Raw genomic sequence first — 22,181 nt, 5'->3', positions numbered from 1 at the left:
TTGTACTCCTCACCTGACTGCCGCCACACATGCTTGAGACCATCTGAACCAAACAAATTAATCTTGGTCTCATCAGACCATAGGACATGGTTCCAGTAATCCATGTCCTTTGTTGACATGTCTTCAGCAAACTGTTTGCGGGCTTTCTTGTGTAGAGACTTCAGAAGAGGCTTCCTTCTGGGGTGACAGCCATGTAGACCAATTTGATGTAGTGTGCGGCGTATGGTCTGAGCACTGACAGGCTGACCCCTCACCTTATCAATCTCTGCAGCAATGCTGACAGCACTCCTGCACCTATCTTTCAAAGACAGCAGTTGGATGTGACGCTGAGCACGTGCACTCAGCTTCTTTGGACGACCAACGCGAGGTCTGTTCTGAGTGGACCCTGCTCTTTTAAAACGCTGGATGATCTTGGCCACTGTGCTGCAGCTCAGTTTTAGGGTGTTGGCAATCTTCTTGTAGCCTTGGCCATCTTCATGTAGCGCAACAATTCGTCTTTTAAGATCCTCAGAGAATTCTTTGCCATAAGGTGCCATGTTGGAACTTTCAGTGACCAGTATGAGAGAGTGTGAGAGCTGTACTACTAAATTGAACACACCTGCTCCCTATGCACACCTGAGACCTAGTAACACTAACAAATCACATGACATTTTGGAGGGAAAATGACAAGCAGTGCTCAATTTGGACATTTAGGGGTGTAGTCTCTTAGGGGTGTACTCACTTTTGTTGCTGGTGGTTTAGACATTAATGGCTGTATATTGAGTTATTTTGAGGGAAGAATCAATTTACACTGTTATATAAGCTGCACACAGACTACTTTTCATTGTGTCAAAGTGTCATTTTGTCAGTGTTGTCCCATGAAAAGATATACTTAAATATCTGCAGAAATGTGAGGGGTGTACTCACTTTTGTGATACACTGTATATATTGTAGTCATGGGCTTTTCTTTAACAAAATTCTAACCAGTTCCACATTGCAAGTCAGTTGATGAGTTAGATAACTTACATTTGAAATGTAATAATTTCTAATAGCAAAACATTCATGAGCATAATATATATTAGAAATGTGCATACTAACAACTATTCATAACAACTGTGCATGTGATGGTCAAATAAATATTGGGTTGATGATAACAGCTTGTAGTTCTTGTGTTGAATGCAGCAGATATAACCAGCATAAAAGCCTGATTATGAGTGACCTTAATAAGGGCCAAGTCATTATGCCCACATGACTAGGCTGTGGTGCTTACAGGCAGCCGTGTTGAGTACCCACTAATAGTGTTTTGAGAAGGATACAGCAATAAGCAGCTGGTGAGCAGCCAGGACTCATTGATGCCAGAGGACATGAAGATAGTGGAGTCTGGTATGGACCAACAGAAAAGCTACTGTGGCTTATACTACAGATCATTTTAATACTGGTGATGAGGTGAATGCATCACAACACACACTGCATCTTACCCTTGAGCAGGGGTGCCCATACTTTTGTGGCTTGAGATCTACTATTTCAGTCGACAGGTCATTTACAGGGTGTGCATGGGTGCAGCGTCACAAACACTGGGCGCAAGTAGGGCTGTCGCGCTAACCGCAATTTTGAAATATCGCGGTCTAGACCAGCCAACCGCAGGGCATGCCAAGCAACCGCAACACCGCAGTGTTCCCGTTTTTTCTTTCTTTCTTCTCTTTTTTTTTTATTGTTGCAGGGTCCATCTTGTTTTATACGCTTACATTCGGGCGTAATACATGTTAAATAAATTCATAATGAAAATGAGCTAGGAGCGACATTTTCCCGCAACCTGTTCGCATGCGTTGCTGCTGAGTGTCAGGCTTTGTGTTTTAAAATGTAAACAACTGCAACAGGAATTATAGGCAAGTTTATTAATAATTTAATTGAGTTCACACTCAATAAATACTTGTAATTTAGACTATATTCAAACAGCCTTGGTGAACTAAAACACTTAATGACGGTTAATATGGCATTGCAGCCTGCAAATATTCTCTTGCTGGCTTGCTGGAATGATTTAAATGTATTTTTTCGTTGAATAAAAATGTATTGAAACGAATAATAACTTGAAATGTAGTATATATTGTTATGTTAATTATACCTACTAAATAGAGTTTGTCGCATTGTAAAGTCGCATGCAGGTACAGTACACGTGTATTAGTGTAACGAGCCCCATCAGAGAGAGTTTTAGTACCGAGGGGAACATCACTACCCCACTCAGATCCTCTCTAAACCACATCAGGTGAACGTGTTGGTTCTTCTAGCGCGCATGATAACGCAGGTTTAAACTCTTACAGACTTTATTCTTTATTCTATTTTTTTTTTTTACCATATTTTGATTAGATGTGCATTTAAAATATTTAGCCTAAACTCTTTTTTTTTCGTTTCACAGTGTATATCTAGCCTAGAAGCTAAATTTAAACCTTTTTTAATAGAGAAAAGACGCGCATCCCTGCTCTGTTCTGTATTTAACATTAAACACGCATTTCATTGGTCTTAAAGCTGTCTCATCTTTGTCATTATAAAGCAATAATATACCGAATCATAGCCTAACAATAAAGCTTGTTTATATAGCTCTAAAATCCAGATTAATTAAGTAATTGGCAATATTACCGCATATCGCGATATTGAGACAGGCTGAATATCGCAAGGGGAAATTGTTTCACCGCGACAGCCCTAGGCGCAAGACAAAAATACACCCTGGACAGGGTGCATTAAATCATCGCAAAGCATCACACACTCATTTATCCACTCACTTACACACACAGGTGCAATTTAGAGCAGCAACATCATCTACTGGCACGTTTTTAAGCCTGGAGAAAAGCCACACAGATATGGGGAGTGCATGCACCAGTTCGTTCTAACCTGTAATACATTGCATTTCTCAAAATGCCCAATAGGTGGAGGCAACCGCAAATTAAAGAAACAGTTGCCACATTTTATAATAATAATAATAATAATACTTTCAATTTATATAGCGCCTTTCAAGATACCCAAGGTCGCTTTACATCAAACAATAAACAGTTCAGTGAGGTACAAAAAGAAAGCATAGTTAATTGAAGAGATGGGTTTTTAACAGAGATTTAAATTGTGGAAGTGAAGAGACAGAGCGAAGAGAAGAAGGGAGAGCGTTCCACAGAGTGGGGGCAGCCACACTAAATGATCTGCCACCCAAGGTTGACAGCCTAAATCTAGGTGTGGCCAGCAGGCCAGCATCGGAGGACCTGAGTGAGCGACTGGGTATGTAAGGTGTCAGCAGATGGGAGAGGTAGACCGGGGCAAGTCCATGAAGGGCTTTAAAAGTAAGGAGTAGTATTTTAAATTGGAGGCGTTTATGCACAGGGAGCCAATGCAATTGCTCCAAAACCGGGGTGATATGGTCGTGTTTTCGAGTGGATGTGAGGATCCTGGCCGCAGCATTTTGAATAAGCTGTAGAGGGCGTATCGACTTGTTAGGAAGACCATAGAGCAGTGAGTTGCAATAGTCCAGCCGAGAAGTAACAAAAGCATGGACCAAAAGCTCAGCTGTCTGAGGTGAAATCATGGGGCGAAGACGAGAAATGTTACATAGGTGGAAGTAAGCAGACTTTGTGATGGAGCGGATGTAGGGCTGAAAAGTTAGGAGAGGGTCGACTGTCACACCAAGGTTCCGTGCAGTAGCAGCAGGAAAAACAGAGGTGTTCCCAATGAGAAGAACAGGGCAAGAGAAAGAGGAAAGTGCAGCTTTCGAGCCAATATACAGAAGCTCAGTTTTATCGGTATTTAATTGAAGATAATTCTCCCGCAGCCATAGGATGAGATCTTGAAGACACCTGGAGAGGGCAGTAGGAGGAAAGGGATCAGAGGGCCTGAGGCTAAGGTAAATCTGTGTGTCGTCCGCGTAGCAGTGGAATCTTAACCCGTGATTTCGGAAAATTTCACCCAAGGGAGAGATGTATAGAATAAATAGCAGTGGTCCAAGGACCGAGCCCTGAGGCACACCCTGATGTATGTGTGCATTATTTGAGACATGGCACCCTAGCTGCACAAAATGTTGCCTGTCAGAGAGGTAGGATTTAAACCATGCAAGTGGCAGGCCAGAAAGACCAATATTGGACAGTCTGGACAGAAGAATAGTGTGGTTGATAGTATCAAATGCAGCAGTGAGGTCGAGAAGTAGAAGCATGGAGACCAACCCTTTGTCAGCGAACAAAAGGAGGTCATTTAAAACGCAAAGCAATGCAGTCTCTGTACTATGATATGGACGGAAACCAGATTGAAAATCTTCGAGCAGGTGATTAGAATTTAAGAAATCAAACAGCTGGGATGCCACGACTCTTTCTGTAAACTTGGAAAGAAACGGAAGGTTTGAAATAGGTCTGAAGTTACTGAGATCAGTGATATCAAGATCAGGCTTCTTGATGATGGGAGTGACTGCAGCGAGTTTCCATGATGGAGGAACATAGCCAGAAGAAAGTGATAAATTGACCATGTGACAGATAGGGGCAGCAAAAGCAGGCACAGAGGACTGAAGAAGGAAGGTAGGGATAGGGTCAAGACGGGCGTATGTGGTAGACTTTGACTTAGTGATGATTTGTGAAACTTCAGCAAGATCAACTGGTAGGAAGGAAGAGAAAAGTTCAGAACCAGACACCAGCGAAAGATTTTTGTATTTCTGCGAACGTATTTATGTCAATTATGTTGACATGTTAGAATGAGGCGCGATCTACCAGCGTGCACTGTGCGATCAACGTATTGGGCACCCCTGCTCTTGAGTATCTGGGGCTGCACAGTTGCAAACCAGTCAAAGTGCCCATTTGTTTCCTGCCCCACCCAAATAGACCACTTTATTTTGCTTGATTCCTGGTCAAAAAATGGTAACCAAATTTAGCACAAGTATTTTATCTAGGCTTGTGACCGATCAGAAAGGGCATCCGCATCAGAAAGGGCATTCGGCGTAAAAAATAAGTCAAATCAGGTATGTGGACCAGAATGATCCACCGTGGCGATGGCTAAATACACAAGCAGCCACGAGAAGAAGAAAAAAATACCAATTTAACTAACTGGATTAAGTATAAATGGATCACACCGAGACGTGTGATCTATGCCAGTGGTTCTAAACCACCAGGGCACGGACCGGTACACACCGCACAGAAAGAATAAATAATTGAGAACGCTACAAAAGCAATGAAAACACTGCTTCCATTTCCAACACACTTCGGGTGTTATTGTCTCCTATCACCTCTAGGTGGGAGCATTTCATTGCGACGCAAAAAGCTCACTGATCTTCCGTCATTTGCAAGTAATATTGTTACATTTAAATTGATTATTTTAAACCCCCTGCCCCCACCAGTCTGTGAAATTATATCTTATATGAAACCACATAGTGCAAAAAAAGGTTGTGGGGTTTGTGGTTTGTTGCACACCTGGATGAATACTGCTAACACAGTGTCAAAGTTGTAAAGGTGTTACCTACCAACAGCTCTGAAAAGACAAGCGCCGTCTTCCTTCATCTTTTTAATGACAAATCCTTTCTTCTCACCAAGTGCTTTCTCGAACCAGTGCTCCTGCTGCAACACAGAGAAGAAAGAAGATGTTTTACAACAAAACAAATATCACTGTGTAAAAGAAAACACACTTCGTAAAACATGTTTAAACACAAATCTATATTAAAAAATATATATATATAAAGAAACCAATGACTTCAGTCATGCTTGATTTCAGCTAGCTCTGTTGAATATAAATCTCGCACACCTTACCATCGAAAACAATCAAGTTTTTATGGCAACCATATACCTTAATCTAAGAAAATATAAAAAAATTACATTTACGGCATTTAGCTGACGCTTTTATCCAAAGCGACTTACAGTATATAGTCTAAGCAATTCAGGGTTAAGGGACTTGCTCAAGGGCCCAACAAAGGCAACCTGGCAGTGGTGGAGTTTGAACCAGCAATGTTCTGCCTTCTAGTCCAGTACCTTAACCTTTAGGCTACAACTGCCAAACATAAACTATGAAATTACATTTCCTCTCTTTAGCTCTCTGGTTTATGCAACTGGTGTGTTGATGTTAGCTAGCAAGCGACTAAAATTAAGTGCTTAATGTGTTGCTACATGGCTGCCAAGATTTTTCTAGGTGGTTGCTAAAGGGCTGCAAGGTGGTTGCTAATGTATTGCTCGGCATTTACATTTTCGACATTTAGCAGATGCCTTTATCCAAAGCGACTTACAGTAGTGTGACAGTACACAATCTAAGCAATTGAGGGTTAAGGGCCTTGCTCAGGGGCCCAACAGCAGCAACCTGGCAGTGGTGAGGCTTGACCAGCAACCTTCTGATTACTAGTCCAGTACCTTAACCACTAGGCTACAACTGCCAGCAAACGCTCAAATGTTACTAGCAAATGACATATTGTTGGTATCACAAAAAGCCTGGAATTGATTAGAAAGCTATTTATAAGGCTTTGGGATTTCCCCAACTACTGTGAGACTCATTTCCTCTGAACAGTGTAAACTTAATACACTCAGCTGTGGACTGTCTGTTAAAATATGGAATGATGTAATTTCCTGAATAACATCTAAAGAACTGCTGACACCTCCAAACAAACAAGACACACCTTTATATTTTAATGTAATGAAGACTCAGTGTTTTAGGTGTATACTAATATAGATTTTTTGAAAGTATTGTTGCAGTCAGTTCTGCATAAGTGGGTGTAAACCTTTAGGAGGTCAATTGAACAGCCTCCTGAATAGAATATATTTTTTTTTAAATGTGGGTTTTTTACCCCTTTATCTCCTAATCTAGTCATTTCCAATTGCTAATTAGTGAATCTGCTGCCGCTTGCACAACCCACGTCTGATCATGAGACATTTCCTATCTGAGGCTGCTTCTTATTATCTGTCAGTGTTGGGTTCCCATGCAGAATTAAACAGAATTCGCATACGGAGAGCCTCACTAGGATCCACGCAACTCCCCTCATCTGCCCCACTCCTGGAGATTGCATAACAGCAGCAGTAGGAAGAGACCCCATCTCCCCAGACCTTCCACTTCTCAAACACAGCCAACTGTGTGTGGGGACACCCGGCCAGGTCATGAGCTTTGCTGAAATTCGAACTCATGAGTTTCAACATTGCGTAGTGGTGTGTTGGTGCTGCGTCACCCTAGCACAAAATGTTTTCTTCTGTAAAGTCCCTTCAATAATACAATTAAAGAAAACAATCAACGGTTCAGTGTTTAATTATAGTCAGTGGCAGTAATAAATAAACCCCGAATGAACTGTGATCACACATGAAAATCACTAGCACCCACTACTGCCCCAAATTATACTTGGGGTTGCTGCACTTGATTCACCTTCCACATGATTAGGTAGTGTGTCTGTGGGCCAATTCTGTCAAAAGAATATTTGTGAGGTTAGACCAAAAAGACCTGGCTCACATTCACCGTTTACATTGATCTCAAAGGGGTTCGAGATCAGGGCTCTGTGCTGTGCTATTCTGTGCAGGTCATTGGAGTTCCTCCAGACCAAACTCATCAAGCCATGTCATTTCGGACCTTAATTTGTGCACAGGGGCACAATCATGCTGGAAAAAGAAAAAGCACCTGGCCCAAACTATTGCCACAAAGTTGGAAGCACATTACTTCTTTTATAACCCTGTTTGTTTGTTTTTTATAATGCCATGTTGTCATATCTATGACATTCGTGGCAGGAATCGGTGTTTTATTATAGTTTTATTTCTGTTGTATTATATATGTTTTATTTTATTAAGAAAATTAAGGATTATTTCTGTATTATCTTGGGTGAATATTTCTTTAAATGTATTGGGCATATGTATTCTTTGTCTTTCACTGTTGTATTTTGGGCATTTAATCAGGATGTGTTTTATAGTGATTGGTATGTGACAGTCTACACAAGTCTGGGGTCTTCTCCTAATGTTAAATGTTTGTGTGTTAATCTGGAACGTCCTATTCTACACCTAGTGTATATAACTTAATCTGTACGGTGAATTACTTATGTCATGTAGTTTATTGTTTGTTCCATTGAAGTTGCCATTTATTTTTAATGTATTCATTATAAGGGGTTTGATGTCCGTCGGTGTAAGTTTGAGGTTAATGATTTTTTGTACAGTTTTACCTCTTGCCAACTGGTCAGCTTTTTCATTTCCCAATATTCCACAATGTCCAAGTATCCAGCATAGTCTAATATCAGACTTTTTGTCTGTGAGTTCTTCTATGGTGCTCTGTATTTTGAAAGCCAAGTCTATCTGGTCTACACACAGATATTCATTCGTCACATTTGCCATTGCACTGTGCCCTACTACCCCCTCTGGAGTCGCCCATCACGCCAGGGTGATCTAACCACTTGGCTGGTTTAAAACGTCACATATAAATTATGTCTCAAGTGCTGCTTTAAAACTTTTTGTCTGCGAGTTCTTCTAGAGTGCTCTGTATTTTGATTATTGTTGGGTGTTTGGCTGTGGGTGTGTTTAGCTATAACTAGAGATGGACCGATCAGCGATGCACCTTTCAGCGCGATCGGCCGATAGCCAATACCGATCTAGGGCGGGGCTATATGCCACGACAGCGCAACATGCAATTTTTAGTGCAAGCAAGACATGAAACATGGTCTAACTGGTTTATTACCATTTTAACGAACTCATGTGAAACAGCATATCTTTAACAAAATTAGCAGTAAATAAACAAAGTAAATCAAACAAATACAGCCAATACGGCAATGATTATATTTAGACCATTAATTAATTTAAAACAAAAAAGTAAATAAATAAATGCAGTCAAAACAGCAGTCATTAAGCGCAGACTCTGGGTTATTTTAAACGAAAAACTTCAACCATTAAATGTAGATCTTGAATTGTTTTAAAACAAACTCGAATTGTTTTTAAACAGTAAATTAAACAGTCAATACTGCAATACGCGCCTTGCACAAGCGTGGATAGTGAAAGATTGTTTAGCGTCGCTTCAAATATACTGACTGAAAAGAGGAAAAGCTGAAAGCTGAAAGCTGAAATATTACTATTTGTGAAAAGAATGAAAACGGGCCCGGGGTTTGTTTAATTTCAAACGTTCCATATTTTATATAGCTGCTGTTATATTTCATCTAGAATTAATTCAAGACCCACGACGACTGCACGATTTCAGTGACGCTATGCAGACAACATTTGTTTAATTAGCTGTTTCTCGTTTACAACAATTCAATATCTACATTTAATGGTTGCAGTTTTTCGTTTTAAAATAACCCAGGGTCCGAGTTTAATTAATTATGTAATATACTGTTTTTCCGTGTTAAAATAATGAATGGTCTAAATTTAATGATTGCAGTATTTTCACTGTATTTGTTTAATTCAGTTTTTTTCGTTTAAAACATTAAGGGCTATGTTTAATTATTGCAATATTGACTGTTTAATTTGCTGTTTTTCTGTGTTTATTAATGGTCTAAATTTAATGATTGCAGTTTTCTGATACTCACTGTATTCAGCTGCGTGCATGGTGTACTCTTAAGTGCCGTATCAGATTAGTAGTGTTAAATGTCTTTGTTTTGGTTCCCCGCGAGACACGCTGGTTTTAAAAATTTTACAAAACGTCCTGGATGAGTCTGTGTCATATATGGTAAAAAAACTGCCAAACTGACAACGTTTCCTGTCCGCATATGCAGCTGAACACCATAAACTGATTCTTTAGCCGCCCGCGGTCGGCTCTCAGGATCGGCTAAATTTGAGAAATATCGGCCGATCGCCGATTGCATATTTTGATAAAAAATCGGCCGATACCGATACATAGCCGATCGATCCTCCCATCTCTAGTTATAACCCTGTTAGAAACATGTTTGGCTATTCCAGTCTTAGAATAATCTGGAGGTGTCCCTATACTTTTAAAATAAATAGCATCATATTAATAATAAGATTTCACTTGTAACATTTCACCAGACATTACTGATGCATTAGTCTAAGATTTTTTAAGAGATTAATGTTTTGACATTGCATACTTTTACGAGAACGTTCTATGGAATCATCTGTCAATGTCATAATTACTTAACCCAGGGGGGTCCAAACGACCAGCTTGCAGCCCGTAAGGTATTTTAGAAATTAAATAGTAGTTGACCCGCTATTAGACCGGTTTAAAAATCCCTAGTTTGAACACTGGGTGTCGGTATAAACCAGTCCAAACTCTTCCCATTTCCTTTCCCAATACTTCAAAACATTATACATTAATGTATCTGAACTTGGCGGCTCCGAAGATAAAAAAAAGTGGTATATTTTTCTACACCTGGCCCCCGACAGGACAAAGTTTGGACACCCCTGACTTAAACTTACCCCTCAACAAATGCAGTCTCACAGTTTACCCTTTTCTGTGACTTCACAGCCATAACCATAAATCTCGAGTTGTTTTACACACAAAGCATAACAACAAACTAGGGGTGTAAATAAATGGTCAGTTAATGCCTATTTCACACTATACGATTTTTGCCCTGATTTTCGCTCGGCGACTGGTCGGCGCTAGATTTCCCGGCTCGGGAGCAACTCGCTGTTCGCCTGCCGATCGAAACTCGTGATGTGAACTGCTCATCAACTCGATGAGAGACCGACGAGAGATATCTAGCTTGCCAGCTATCTGGATCCGAGTTGCCCGACTGGCAGTGAGTGCTATGTCGAACGGCCAATGAGAACACAAGATACGGGGTGAGGGGAAACGCAGGTGAGGAGTTATAAAAAGTTGGGACAGGGGCATAATATAGTTTATATCAGAATACATCGGCACACACACAAGTTTATCGTTCTCTACAAAATGTAACACCAACATTGCATTGCAAAAATATTTATTAACCTCCGACTGACTACAGAACAATCCAAACCAAATCCACTCAGATTCATTTATTTTTTCTCATTGATTTTACGCTGCACATCAGCACACAAACTTTGATTGCTCGCTACTTGTTGACGTGCATTTTTGGACGTGGTATCATGACCTTTCGTCACTTCTCGCGTTTGTTTTCGGGACAAAACGTAGTTTGGGAGATCAGAGAAGCTCGTCTGTGATTCCAGTCGGTGATAGATCATGTAGTGTGAAACCCCCTATCGCCGATCAGTCGTGTAGTGTGAAAGCCACACCGACTTGAAAGACTCCCGATTACAAGAGATCCAGTCGTGTAGTGTGAACTGTACAGCGACCTGACGACTTGGAAAGTCGTGTAGTGTGAACTTGGCATAACCGATAACTAACAAAAAAGTCATCCGGTTAATGCTGTCAGTTAAAAGTTATTACAGTTGAATGTTCAAACACATTCAGAGAAAGTGCTGCCGTTGTAATCCCAACAACAAATATTTTAATGCATTTATATTATTTAAACTATTACACATTAAAATGAAACAGAAGCTGCTTAGTGTCAGTATGGTGTCTGACTGCATGTTAAACACTGCACATAAGGATCTTTGTGGAATGTTATTATTTTATTTATACAAATAACATGGATATTTTGCATCATGCTCCAATATGAAGATACAACTCTGCTGGTAAGCGACAATAATAATGTCAGAGAGAGTTTTAATATACTGAGTGCATTTGTATTAATCATGACTAGCATGTTTAGTCAGTGCTTGTAATGAACTGTTGGTTCCTGGTTTTCTGTTAGAAAATCTACATTCATGATGCTGAACTGGTTGTGTTTATGCTATTTCTGTTCATCTTATTGTTTTACATTACTGCTAAATTCACTATGTTACAGTGTTTTTTATTAAATACAGTAGAAAGATGTGTTGATATGAAGCCCAGTGATGTGTTATATAGTTTAATAGGACGTTATAAGTAAGGTCCTTCCCAATTCACGGCCGTGAAAATCGAGTCTGCTGAGAAAATTCAAAATTTAAGGTTTGTGTTTAGTGATTTAACATTTTTAATTCACATAGCATTCAAGTGTCTCTTTTATACTGGTTAATTAGCACTATTAGGTGGTCCTAGTGTAATCAAGTGTCTTTAGAGTTTGCTGAGTTTATGTAGTAAGAAATGAACTGTATATAGACAAATTATCGGGAGCATAAAACTTTACTGGCTTGTTGTTTTGAGACACAGCACAGACTACAGAGAGATGATCACATGTGTAGAGAAGCACACTTTTCCACTGATTATGGAATCCCCAAAGGGACAAAATACACTCAATACGCAAACACATACATCAAACATTGTCAGCACACTACACCACAGAAAAGTCTATTAGACTAGCAATCCTATGACAATTCAGTTAGCAATCGGTTAGTCAAAATGTCCAAGATGTCGAAGTCTAAAGCAACTAAAACAATACTCGGGTAACTTGGCAATAAAAAACAACCACTAAATGTGTAATCATGCAATGGTGAACACAAGATTCCTGGTTCAAGACTTGTATGGCCAATTTGCCGTTCTTGGGCTCCTAAACAAGGCCCTCAAGTCCCAAAGCATTATTCGTTGTAATTTCATTTTATTTTCAACTGCTGAGATTGATTGCTGAATTTAAATTCTCAGTGTTCATGCGCTATTTTTAGGGACAACTGTGAGAAACACAACTGTTCGAGGAATCTATCAGATTTAAGTCATTTAATCATTAACAGAACAATTAAATAAAAAATAAATGTACATTTGCAGCATTTAGCAGATGCTTTTATCCAAAGCGACTTACAATTACGAGTGATTACAATTTTTAAGCAATTGAGGGTTAAGGGCCTTTCTCAGGGGTCCAACACTGGCAACCTGGTGGTGGTGGGGCTTTAACCGACAACCTTACTTGATCACTAGTCCAGTACCTTAAGCACTGAGCTACCACTCTCCCTAAAATCACTAACAGTGTCTGCATGTTAAACATGTGGATCTGTAACTATTTGTATATAAAAATGATGTGGATAGTTTGTATTGTGCTCTAGCAAAATGGTGAAACTCAGATTATAATTTTATAATAACAACATTAATGTTATCAGAAATATATAAGCTATAATTTATATACATATATATCTTTACTCATTATGATTAGTGTGTTTGGTTAACATTTTGATGAACTGTTCACGACCAACTACTGTTTACAATCTACATTCATGATGCTTAATGGTTCTGATCACAGTGTTTCTTTTTACATTACTGCCTTGTTCACTATGTTGTACTGTTCTTTGATCAATAAAGCATGAAGAGTTATTTTGAAATTATCGTAATGGGGCAGCTAAATTTGCATCTCTATTATAAACACTAGCCACGTTTACATGCAGCCTGATAATCTATTAATAATCTATTAATAATCTTTTAATAACCACTAGGCAGTTGTAAAGATTCATTCGTTTTGCTGACTGTGGGCAAAACAACTCCGGTTCAAGAGATTCAGATGTATAAACCAATCAGAGCTTCGAATTCAAATTCTGGGTGGAATTTCAAGCTCTCTTTTCATTGGTTGCTGTATAATTGACAGATATTCATTTTGAAATGATAGCTAAGCATGATCAAATATTAATCGGGATTTTTTAAAAGTAAAACGGACAGTATAAATGTGCTTGTGAGATTCTGCTGGTTTGTTTAATATAAATGTTGTCAATATGTATACAAATACAGCCTGTAATAATACACAATATAAACACTGTAATTAGCCAGAATTTATCAGAACTACAATGTTTTGTGTTTTTAAGAGAACTTATAAACATTATAAGGTAAAATATGGGTAGTGGTCTGCCATTGTACTTTAAGTTTACATTATATCGTATCGTATCGTATATAGCCACTTCTCAAAAGCATATAGAGACTTGAGTTGATATGAGTTTTTTTTTAGCCATATTGCCCAGCCCTACTAGACGTGATGCTTAATTTAATGTACATTTAGTAACATTTGTACCTTAGATGTCCTGACTGTCTGCAAAACAAAAGGTGTTTTTAAAATAAACTTTAAAAAGTGTTCTTATATATCGCTAGTGAATATCGTTATCGCAAAAATATCCCAAAATATCGTGATATTATTTAAAGGCCATATCGCCCACCCCTAATGTAAATGTAAATGTAATCCAGCTGATGGCTCAATCGGACTAAAAAATGACCATGTATACACCTCAGTCAGAACAGACTATACAGACTAAAGCCATTCTGAAAACAATTTCCATCTGATTATTTATTTAGTTATTTATTGAAATGTTTTACTCTGTGTTTACACAATGATTATATTCCATCTGATTAGCCATGTTTACCCGCTGCCTAATAATCGATTAATAATCTAAGAGCTCAATTTCTATCTGACTGAACGAGGTGGGTAATCTTTTAAATAATAAAGTAGAAGAATAATAGCCATGTAAACACCTGTACCTGATTACGTTCTCAATCGGAAAGTCTACAAAATTTAACATGGCGGGAGTAAACCATACTAAACAAACTACAAAACTTTACTAAACTAAACAATTTTATTAACTCCTTTTATTCTGATGGGACTTGTTGTCCTGGTAACTTGTATACCAAGTGGTACTCTACATGTGCGTCAGTTTGGATTCTCAACTTAATTACTTGTAGCGTGCATGTAAACAAAGACTGTCACCAGATTGTTGAGTATAGTGCGTATATAAAAAGCTCAGTCTACATTTATAATCAGAATGAATTCAGTCAGATTTGAGAAAATCTTTGCACGTAAACGTAGCCAATGATTTAGTGAATAACTGCCTCCTTCCAATAGGCCTTTTGGTTATTGCACTATTATAACTCATATAAGACACAGCTATTAATGCCTGTATCCAGACGGCCGACTGACCGATGGCACTGCTGTGGACTGGACCCCTGGATCTGAGCAGTGGTGGAATAGCGTAATTTACCACTGTGCCACCCAAGTGACCTGGATTGTGTTTTATAGTATGGCAGGTAATTTATTTAAGAGAAAACAAGGAAATCAAGCACCAGGTAATTCAAACCCTTAGAAGCAACGCAGCAAAAAAAATGACTGACAGACAAGCTGATCACCAAATCAGGCTGGGGCTGTCCTGCTTACAACATGTTACATGTTAATCAACTGTTTTACAAATAGTGAACTGCTTTTATGACAATGAATAAATGATAAATGTCATTTTTCCCCATGGACTCATTGCCACTTATATTTTTTCTTTATAGCATTAAAATATTACATTTACATTTTCGGCATTTAGCAGACGCCTTTATCCAAAGCGACTTACATTAGAGTTAATTAATGCTCAAGGGCCCAACAGCAGCAACCTGGCAGTAGTGGGGTTTGAACCAGTGACCATCTGATTACTAATCCAGTACCTTAACCACTTGGCTACAGCTACTAGGCTACGGCTACATTAAAATATAGATGTTAATGCTACACATAACGGTCAAATAACATTAAAGAAATGAACCTTAAGCAAATATAAACATGTTAAACAAATAACTTGATTAAAAACATTCATTATTTTTTAAAGCTTTACTGAAATTATTGCACATTTTAGTTTGTTTACTAATAACAAAGCTGGTGCTTGCAAATTTAGCTAAAATAATTGAGATTGAGCAAGTATGTAATATCTGTTACAAGCCAATTTATGGCTGAAGCCTAAATACTTGGTCATCGAAACAAGGCAGAACAGCAGTGACACTGTTAACCTCCCTGTGCTGTTTAACCTCAAATAACAGCTTTAATGCAAATTCCAGAAGCCTCAGTCGTTTCTGTTTTTTTTTTTCTTTAATTTCCTTTTCTGCTAAAGCCGTTGTGTTTAAAAAAAAACATGTTTAAATACACTTGTCTTGCTGATTAGATCTATACATATGCATAGGTGTTCCTAATAAAGTGACTTGTTACTGACTACATAAAAACACATATATATTGTGATAGAGGAATACATCAACCAAGGCTAGTGAATAACTAAAACTAGCTTCCTAAAATGAACCACTAGCTAAGTGTCATTATCCACAGCATAACAATAGCTTGCTAATGTTACCCACTCTCCAACTTCTCTAAAATTAGCAAGCTAAGTTTATCAGCTGGCTTAATACCATTAGATAGATGGATAGATACTTTATTAGTCCCGAAAAGAATTAAGGAATTACTAATAACTAGCAATAACAATTTAATTACCATGGCCAGTTAGTTAACTAGCATTTAGGGCTGTCGCGCTAACCGCAATTTTGAAATATCGCGGTATAGACCAGCCAACCGCAGGGCATGCTGGACAACCGCAACACCGCGATGTTCACGTTTTTTTTTTCTTTCTTCTCCTTTTTTTTATTGTTGAAGGTCCATCTTGTTTTATACGCTTACATTCGTGCGTAATAAATGTTAAATAAATTTATAATGAAAATGAGCTAGGAGCGACATTTTCCCGCAACCTGTTCTCATGCGTTGCTGCTGAGTGTCAGGCTTTGTGTTTTAAAATGTAAACAATCGCAACAGGAATTATAGGCAAGTTTATTAATGATTAAATTGAGTTCACACTCAATAAATACTTGTAATTTAGACGACATTTAAACAGCCTTGGCGAACTAAAACACTTAATGACGGTTAATATGGCATTGCAGCCTGCAGATTCTCTCTTGCTGGCTTGCTGGAATGATTTAAATGTATTTTTTCGTTGAATAAAAATGTATTGAAACGAATAATAACTTGAAATGTAGTTTATATTGTTATGTTAATTATACCTACTAAATAGATGGTTAATAGTGGCGCGATAACCAGGCTAGACTTTCTCTGATCTCTAAAGTCGCATGCAGGTTCAGTACATCTACAGTGTATTAATGCAACGAGCACCATCAGAGAGAGTTTTAGTACCGAGGGGAACATCGCTACCCCACTCAGATCCTCTCTAAAACACATCAGGTGAACATGTTGGTTCGTCTAGCGCGCATGATAACGCAGGTTTAAACTCTTACAGACTTTATTCTTTATTCTATTTTTTTTACCATATTTTGATTAGATGTGCATTTAAAATATTTAGCCTAAACACTTTTTTTTTGTTTCACAGTGCATATCTAGCCTAGGCTAGAAGCTAATTTAAACCTTTTTTTAATAGAGAAAAGACGCGCATCCCTGCTCTGTTCTGTATTTAACAATAAACACGCATTTCATTGGTCTTAAAGCTGTCTCATCTTTGTCATTATAAAGCAATAATATACCGAATCATAGCCTAACAATAAAGCTTGTTTATATAGCTCTAAAATCCAGATCAATTAAGTAATTTTCAAAAACAACAAAAAAATGGCGATATAACCGCATACCGCGATATTGACACAGGCTGAATACCGCAAGGGGAAATTCTGTCACCGCGACAGCCCTACTAGCATTACCCACTAACAATCTTTGCCCAGTTTTGGTCTTGTTTAATAAAACTCTTGTTTTTTGTCTTAATCATTTAAGGTCTTGACTTGTTAACTGAATAGTTTTGGTCCTGATCATTCAAATCTTAGTTTTGGTTATTTATTGTATTGTCTTGTCTTGAAAATATACTCATGATTTAAAAAAAGCCTTTATTATTATGAGGCTCTGGCCTTGATATTTAAATAAAAACAACTGAATAAAACCTGAAAAACATAAAAAATTCTTGGTGTTCTCTTTCTAAAAGCCCTCATTTGTTTTTAAACATATTGGTTTTATTATTTAATAACTTGGCCAATATATTGTGTCGTCCTGATTATTAAAAGACTATTCTTGGTCGTTAGATGTCTTGGGAATTAAACAGATTGGTCTTAATCATTTAAAGTCTTGGTCATAAAAGTTTTGGTTTTGTCTGGGCTGTTCTTTAAAGTTTTGGTCTTACGGTCAACATTAAAAAATCTCTAACTTGTCTTGGTTAGTAATCTTTTTTAATGCTGTCATTATTAAAAGCTTCGGTAATTAAATGTATTGGTCTTAATAAAAGTCTTAGTTTATTTATTACTCTATTAATTTATTTATTACAAGTCTTGGTCTTATCTTGGTAGTTATTAAAGTCTTGGTCTTCATCAACAAAATCTTAATTTTATTCATTAAAAGTAATTTTAAGTCTTGATATTGGTCATTATTAAAAGTTTTGGTATTTAAATGTATTGGTCTTAATAAAAGTCTTAGTTTATTTATTACTCTATTTATTTATTTATTACAAGTTATTAAAGTCTTGGTCTTCATCAACAAAATCTTAATTTTATTCATTAAATGTATTTTTAAGTATTGATATTGGTCATTATTAAAAGTTTTGGTATTTATGGCATTATGGTATTTTGGTATTTACGTCTTGGTCTTATCTTGGTAGTTATTAAAGTCTTGGTCTTCATTAACAAAATCTTAATCATATTCATTAAAAGTAATTTTAAGTCTTGATATTGGTCATTATTAAAAGTCTTAGCCTTATCCTAATCAATAAAGGTTTTCATTCAATAGAAGTCTTAGTTTTATTCATTAAAAACTTGGTCGTATATTAATAAACACCTTGAACTAGTCCTGATTAGCAAGTATTCTCCTCGAGTACAAATGGTTTCTCTCATTAAAAACCTTTAACAGATTTTAACAGTATTAAAAGCTTCACTTATTTTCTTTATGTTGAGTTTAAAATGTGAGTTTTTGACCAGGTTGGATGTAGAATTGTTTATATTTTGCGCGGTTACAACAGCATGCCACTCGTTTGTTGACATTTCACATCTACAGCCACTCAGCTAGTTAGCATCTTAGCATGTTTCTTTACCTGTTCCACTGTTGCCGGATCCTCGGACTGCAGTCTGGCAGCGTTTTCGTACTCATCCTCGCTGTTATTACCGGCTGCTTCTTCAGGATCCGAGCTCGTACCCACTCCACCGCCTCCCGATGCCCCAGGTACGGTTCCTCCACCTGCTACTCCGCCGGTGCAGGTCGCCTGTCGTCGCCTTTTACTGAGTCCGGGCCCAGAACAGCAGCTACCGATCCCGATTCCACCGATTCCACACAAACCTCCGGCGCCTCCACAACCGACGCCGCCCGCCAGCTCGGCTCGGCCGCCGGAAATCCCGGTCGTGTCTACTGGTCCGGCAGGCGAGCCTGAACCTACAGGCGGTGGTGAGGCCTGCTGTGGCCGGGAGCTCGCTTCATTCCGCCGGTCCTCTCTGGACGCAGGAGGCGCGGGCTGATAGGACCACGGCGGCGGAGAAGCTCGCGGCCTGGCGCCTGACCGGACCCCGTGTGTATGTGCATGCGGGTGAGGGTGCGTATCAGAGCCGCTCCGTCGGTCCGTTTCATCGCTGTGATCGGACACTCCAACCGAAGTGCTCGCTTTCTTCTTGGGCAAAATCGTCATGCTGCTGCTGCTGCTGTCTATTTAAAGCAGACAGGGGTCGGGGGAAGGGGACACGATTCCTTAGCTTTAGGAAATGTTTTGCGTTAAATAAAGATTCGCTGTGGCCTCCTTCTTTGCAAAATATCAGTTGTGAAGTATTTGAATGAAAAATTGGTGTTATTTATAGTTAAAAGAAGACGCTGGGAGAAGAAAAAACAAAGCCAGCTCTTCCCGTCCGCTTTTCTCCTCCACTTTCCACTAAACATCAACACAAGACTGACGCCGCGGTCGCGTCACTTCCTCTCACTAATTACACCCTACTCCCTGCAAAGTGCACTTCATAGGGAGGTTTAACCTCATATAAAATACACAATGCAGTCATGAAACAAGTCCATACACGTCAAGTTTTCTCCAAGCGGTCTAGACTAGGCTATATGCACTACTTATGAATCACTTCATAGTGAGCAGAGTTTAGGAAGTAGGGTGCAATAATGCGGACACAATACTGGGTAACGTTAGAAATTGCACACTAGCGCACTATATAGTGAGCTATGTTGAAATAGGACGCCGCCACTTGTCGCTTTCTTATATGTCTCTATGACTACAAAAAACATAACGATGTAAAATAACTGGCGTGTCTACACTCACCGAGCACTTTAATACGTACACGTGTCATAAACACTCATTCATTTCAATCTAATCATACAGAGAAACTTTGTGAGTAAGTAAAGTAAACTTATATAGCACATTTAAAACCAAAGGCAAAAAGGTTTGCCTTCCATTCACCACTACAACACACAAACACAGTTTATAGCATAAACACATCAACATACACACAGTCCTCAAGCTATAGTACACAGATCAGTGTTAAAATGGCTATTGAAAACTGATTTAAGTGTGTTTTAAGCTTGGGTCACGAGGTCACTTGGAAGACCATTCAAAGGTCTTGGTGCAGCAACACCAAAAAGACAATCTGCTTTATATTAAAGACAAGACAGTGGAACAGTCAAAAGTAACTGGGACGCAGACACTAAGGATCTTGAGGGCACATACACCGATCAGCCATAACCACCTCCTTGTTTCTACACACATTGTCCATTTTATCAGCTTCACTTACCATATAGGAGCACTTTGTAGTTCTACAAATACTGACTGTAGTCCATCTGTTACTCTGCATGCTTTGTTAGCCCCCTTTCATTCTGTTCTTCAATGGTCAGAACTCTCCCTGGGACCACTACAGAGCAGGTATTATTTAGGTGGTGGATCCTTCTCAGCACTGCAGTGACACTGACATGGTGCTGGTATGTGTGGATAAGACACAGCAGCGCTGATGACGTTTTTAAACACCACACTGTCCCTGCTGGACTGAGAATAGTCCACCAACCAGAAATATATCCAGCCAACCGAGCCCTGTGGGCAGCGTCCTGTGACCACTGATGAAGGTCTAGAAGATGACCAACTCAAACAACAGCAATAGATGAGCGATCGTCTCTGACTTTACATCTACAAGGTGGACCAACTAGGTAGGAGTGTCTAATAGAGTGGACAGTGAGTGGACACGGTATTTAAAAACTCCAGCAGCGCTGCTGTGTCTGATCCACTAATACTAGCACAACACACACTAGCACACCACCACCATGTCATTGTCACTGCAGTGCTGAGAATGATCCACCACCTAAATAATACCTGCTCTGTGGGGGTCCTGACTATTGAAGAACAGGGTAAAAGCAGGCTAAAAAGTATGTAGAGAAACATATGGACTACAGTCAGTAATTGTAGAACTTCAAAGTGCTTCTATATGGTAATTGGAGCTGATAAAATGGACAGTGAGTGTAGAAACAAGGAGGTGGTTTTAATGTTATAACTGATCAGTGTATATACTAAGAATGCCCACAACATATGTAGAGACATGTCTATTCAATGTGTTAAAAACCACCAAAGCCATTTTATAGTGCATTCTGTAGTGTACTGGAAGCAGACTACAATATAAGGATTATACAGAGTATACAGGTACTGACTGCAGCCCAACTATTGCTCTGTACTCTCTTCTGTACCCTGTTTATCAGTCAAAAGGGACCTTCATAGTCCCCCAATTGATCAGATGTTGTTTCGGTCAAGGTCGTTTCAAAGCACTTGAATGACACTAATACTGGTAATGATATGGTAGTAGGTGTTGTGTAAGTGTATTAAGTGCAGCAGTGTTGTTGGGATTTTTACCCATCGCACTTTCAATGCTAGATTAACACTCATTGTTAACAGAAAACACCTACTAATAAGTTCTAACTGGGCATTGGTTTCCTATTAAAGATATAAAGTTTAAACAGTGTTTGAAATTTCCAAATCCCCATTCCAAAACATCATACACCACCATATATCATTGCTAGACTTGTTAATACAAGGCACACAGATAACAAAACTGGAACTATGTGACAACAGTTTGAGAAATGCCTTGCTTTTTCCAGTGTACTTTTAGCACTGTTGCCTCACAGCAAGAAGGTCCTGGGTTCAATTCCCAGGTGGGGTAGTCCGGGTCCTTTCTGTGTGGAGTTTGCATGTACTCACCGTGTCTGCGTGGGTTTCCTCCGGGAGCAACGGTTTCCTCCCACAGTCCAAAGACATGCACGTGAGGTGATCTGGAGATACAAAATTGTCCATGACTGTGTTTGACATTGAACTTGTGAACTGAAGAACCTTGTGTAACGAGTAGCTACCTCTCCTGTTATAAATGTAACCAAAGTGTGTAAAAACACAATGTTAAAATCCTAATAAATAAATAAATTAATAAATACATTTTCCAGTGTTATTTTGCCACTAGTCTAAAAGTGTCCATAAAGACATGGTTTAGAAATCTCCAATAGCTGGCACAGAGCCCTGTCCACAACTCCATTAAACACATTTGAAGTAAAATGTGAAGTGGTAGACATCATCCTAATATTAGTGTCTGACCTCACTGGTACACTGAATGAGGACTCCACATATCATATATTCAACAAGCTTATGGTC

At 38.8% G+C, this 22,181-nt stretch overlaps 1 protein-coding gene across 1 annotated transcript in view; it reads right to left on the bottom strand.

The window, feature by feature from the left end:
- Positions 1-19,436, bottom strand: part of otud5a (OTU deubiquitinase 5a) — a 103,140-nt gene extending 83,704 nt beyond the window's left edge. The window contains exons 1-2 of the mRNA XM_062998585.1: positions 18,615-19,436; positions 5,456-5,549 (exon numbers count right to left, since the gene is read on the bottom strand). Coding sequence (XP_062854655.1) covers positions 5,456-5,549; positions 18,615-19,199 — 679 coding nt within the window. The 5' untranslated portion in view covers positions 19,200-19,436. The remainder of the gene's footprint in view (positions 1-5,455; positions 5,550-18,614) is intronic.
- Positions 19,437-22,181: the final 2,745 nt, after the last annotated feature.

Source organism: Trichomycterus rosablanca, chromosome 7 (genome assembly GCF_030014385.1).
Source record: "Trichomycterus rosablanca isolate fTriRos1 chromosome 7, fTriRos1.hap1, whole genome shotgun sequence".
Taxonomy (NCBI): Eukaryota; Metazoa; Chordata; class Actinopteri; order Siluriformes; family Trichomycteridae; genus Trichomycterus; species Trichomycterus rosablanca.
Note: the sequence above shows the minus strand (reverse complement) of the source record. Positions and strands in the feature narration are given on the sequence as shown.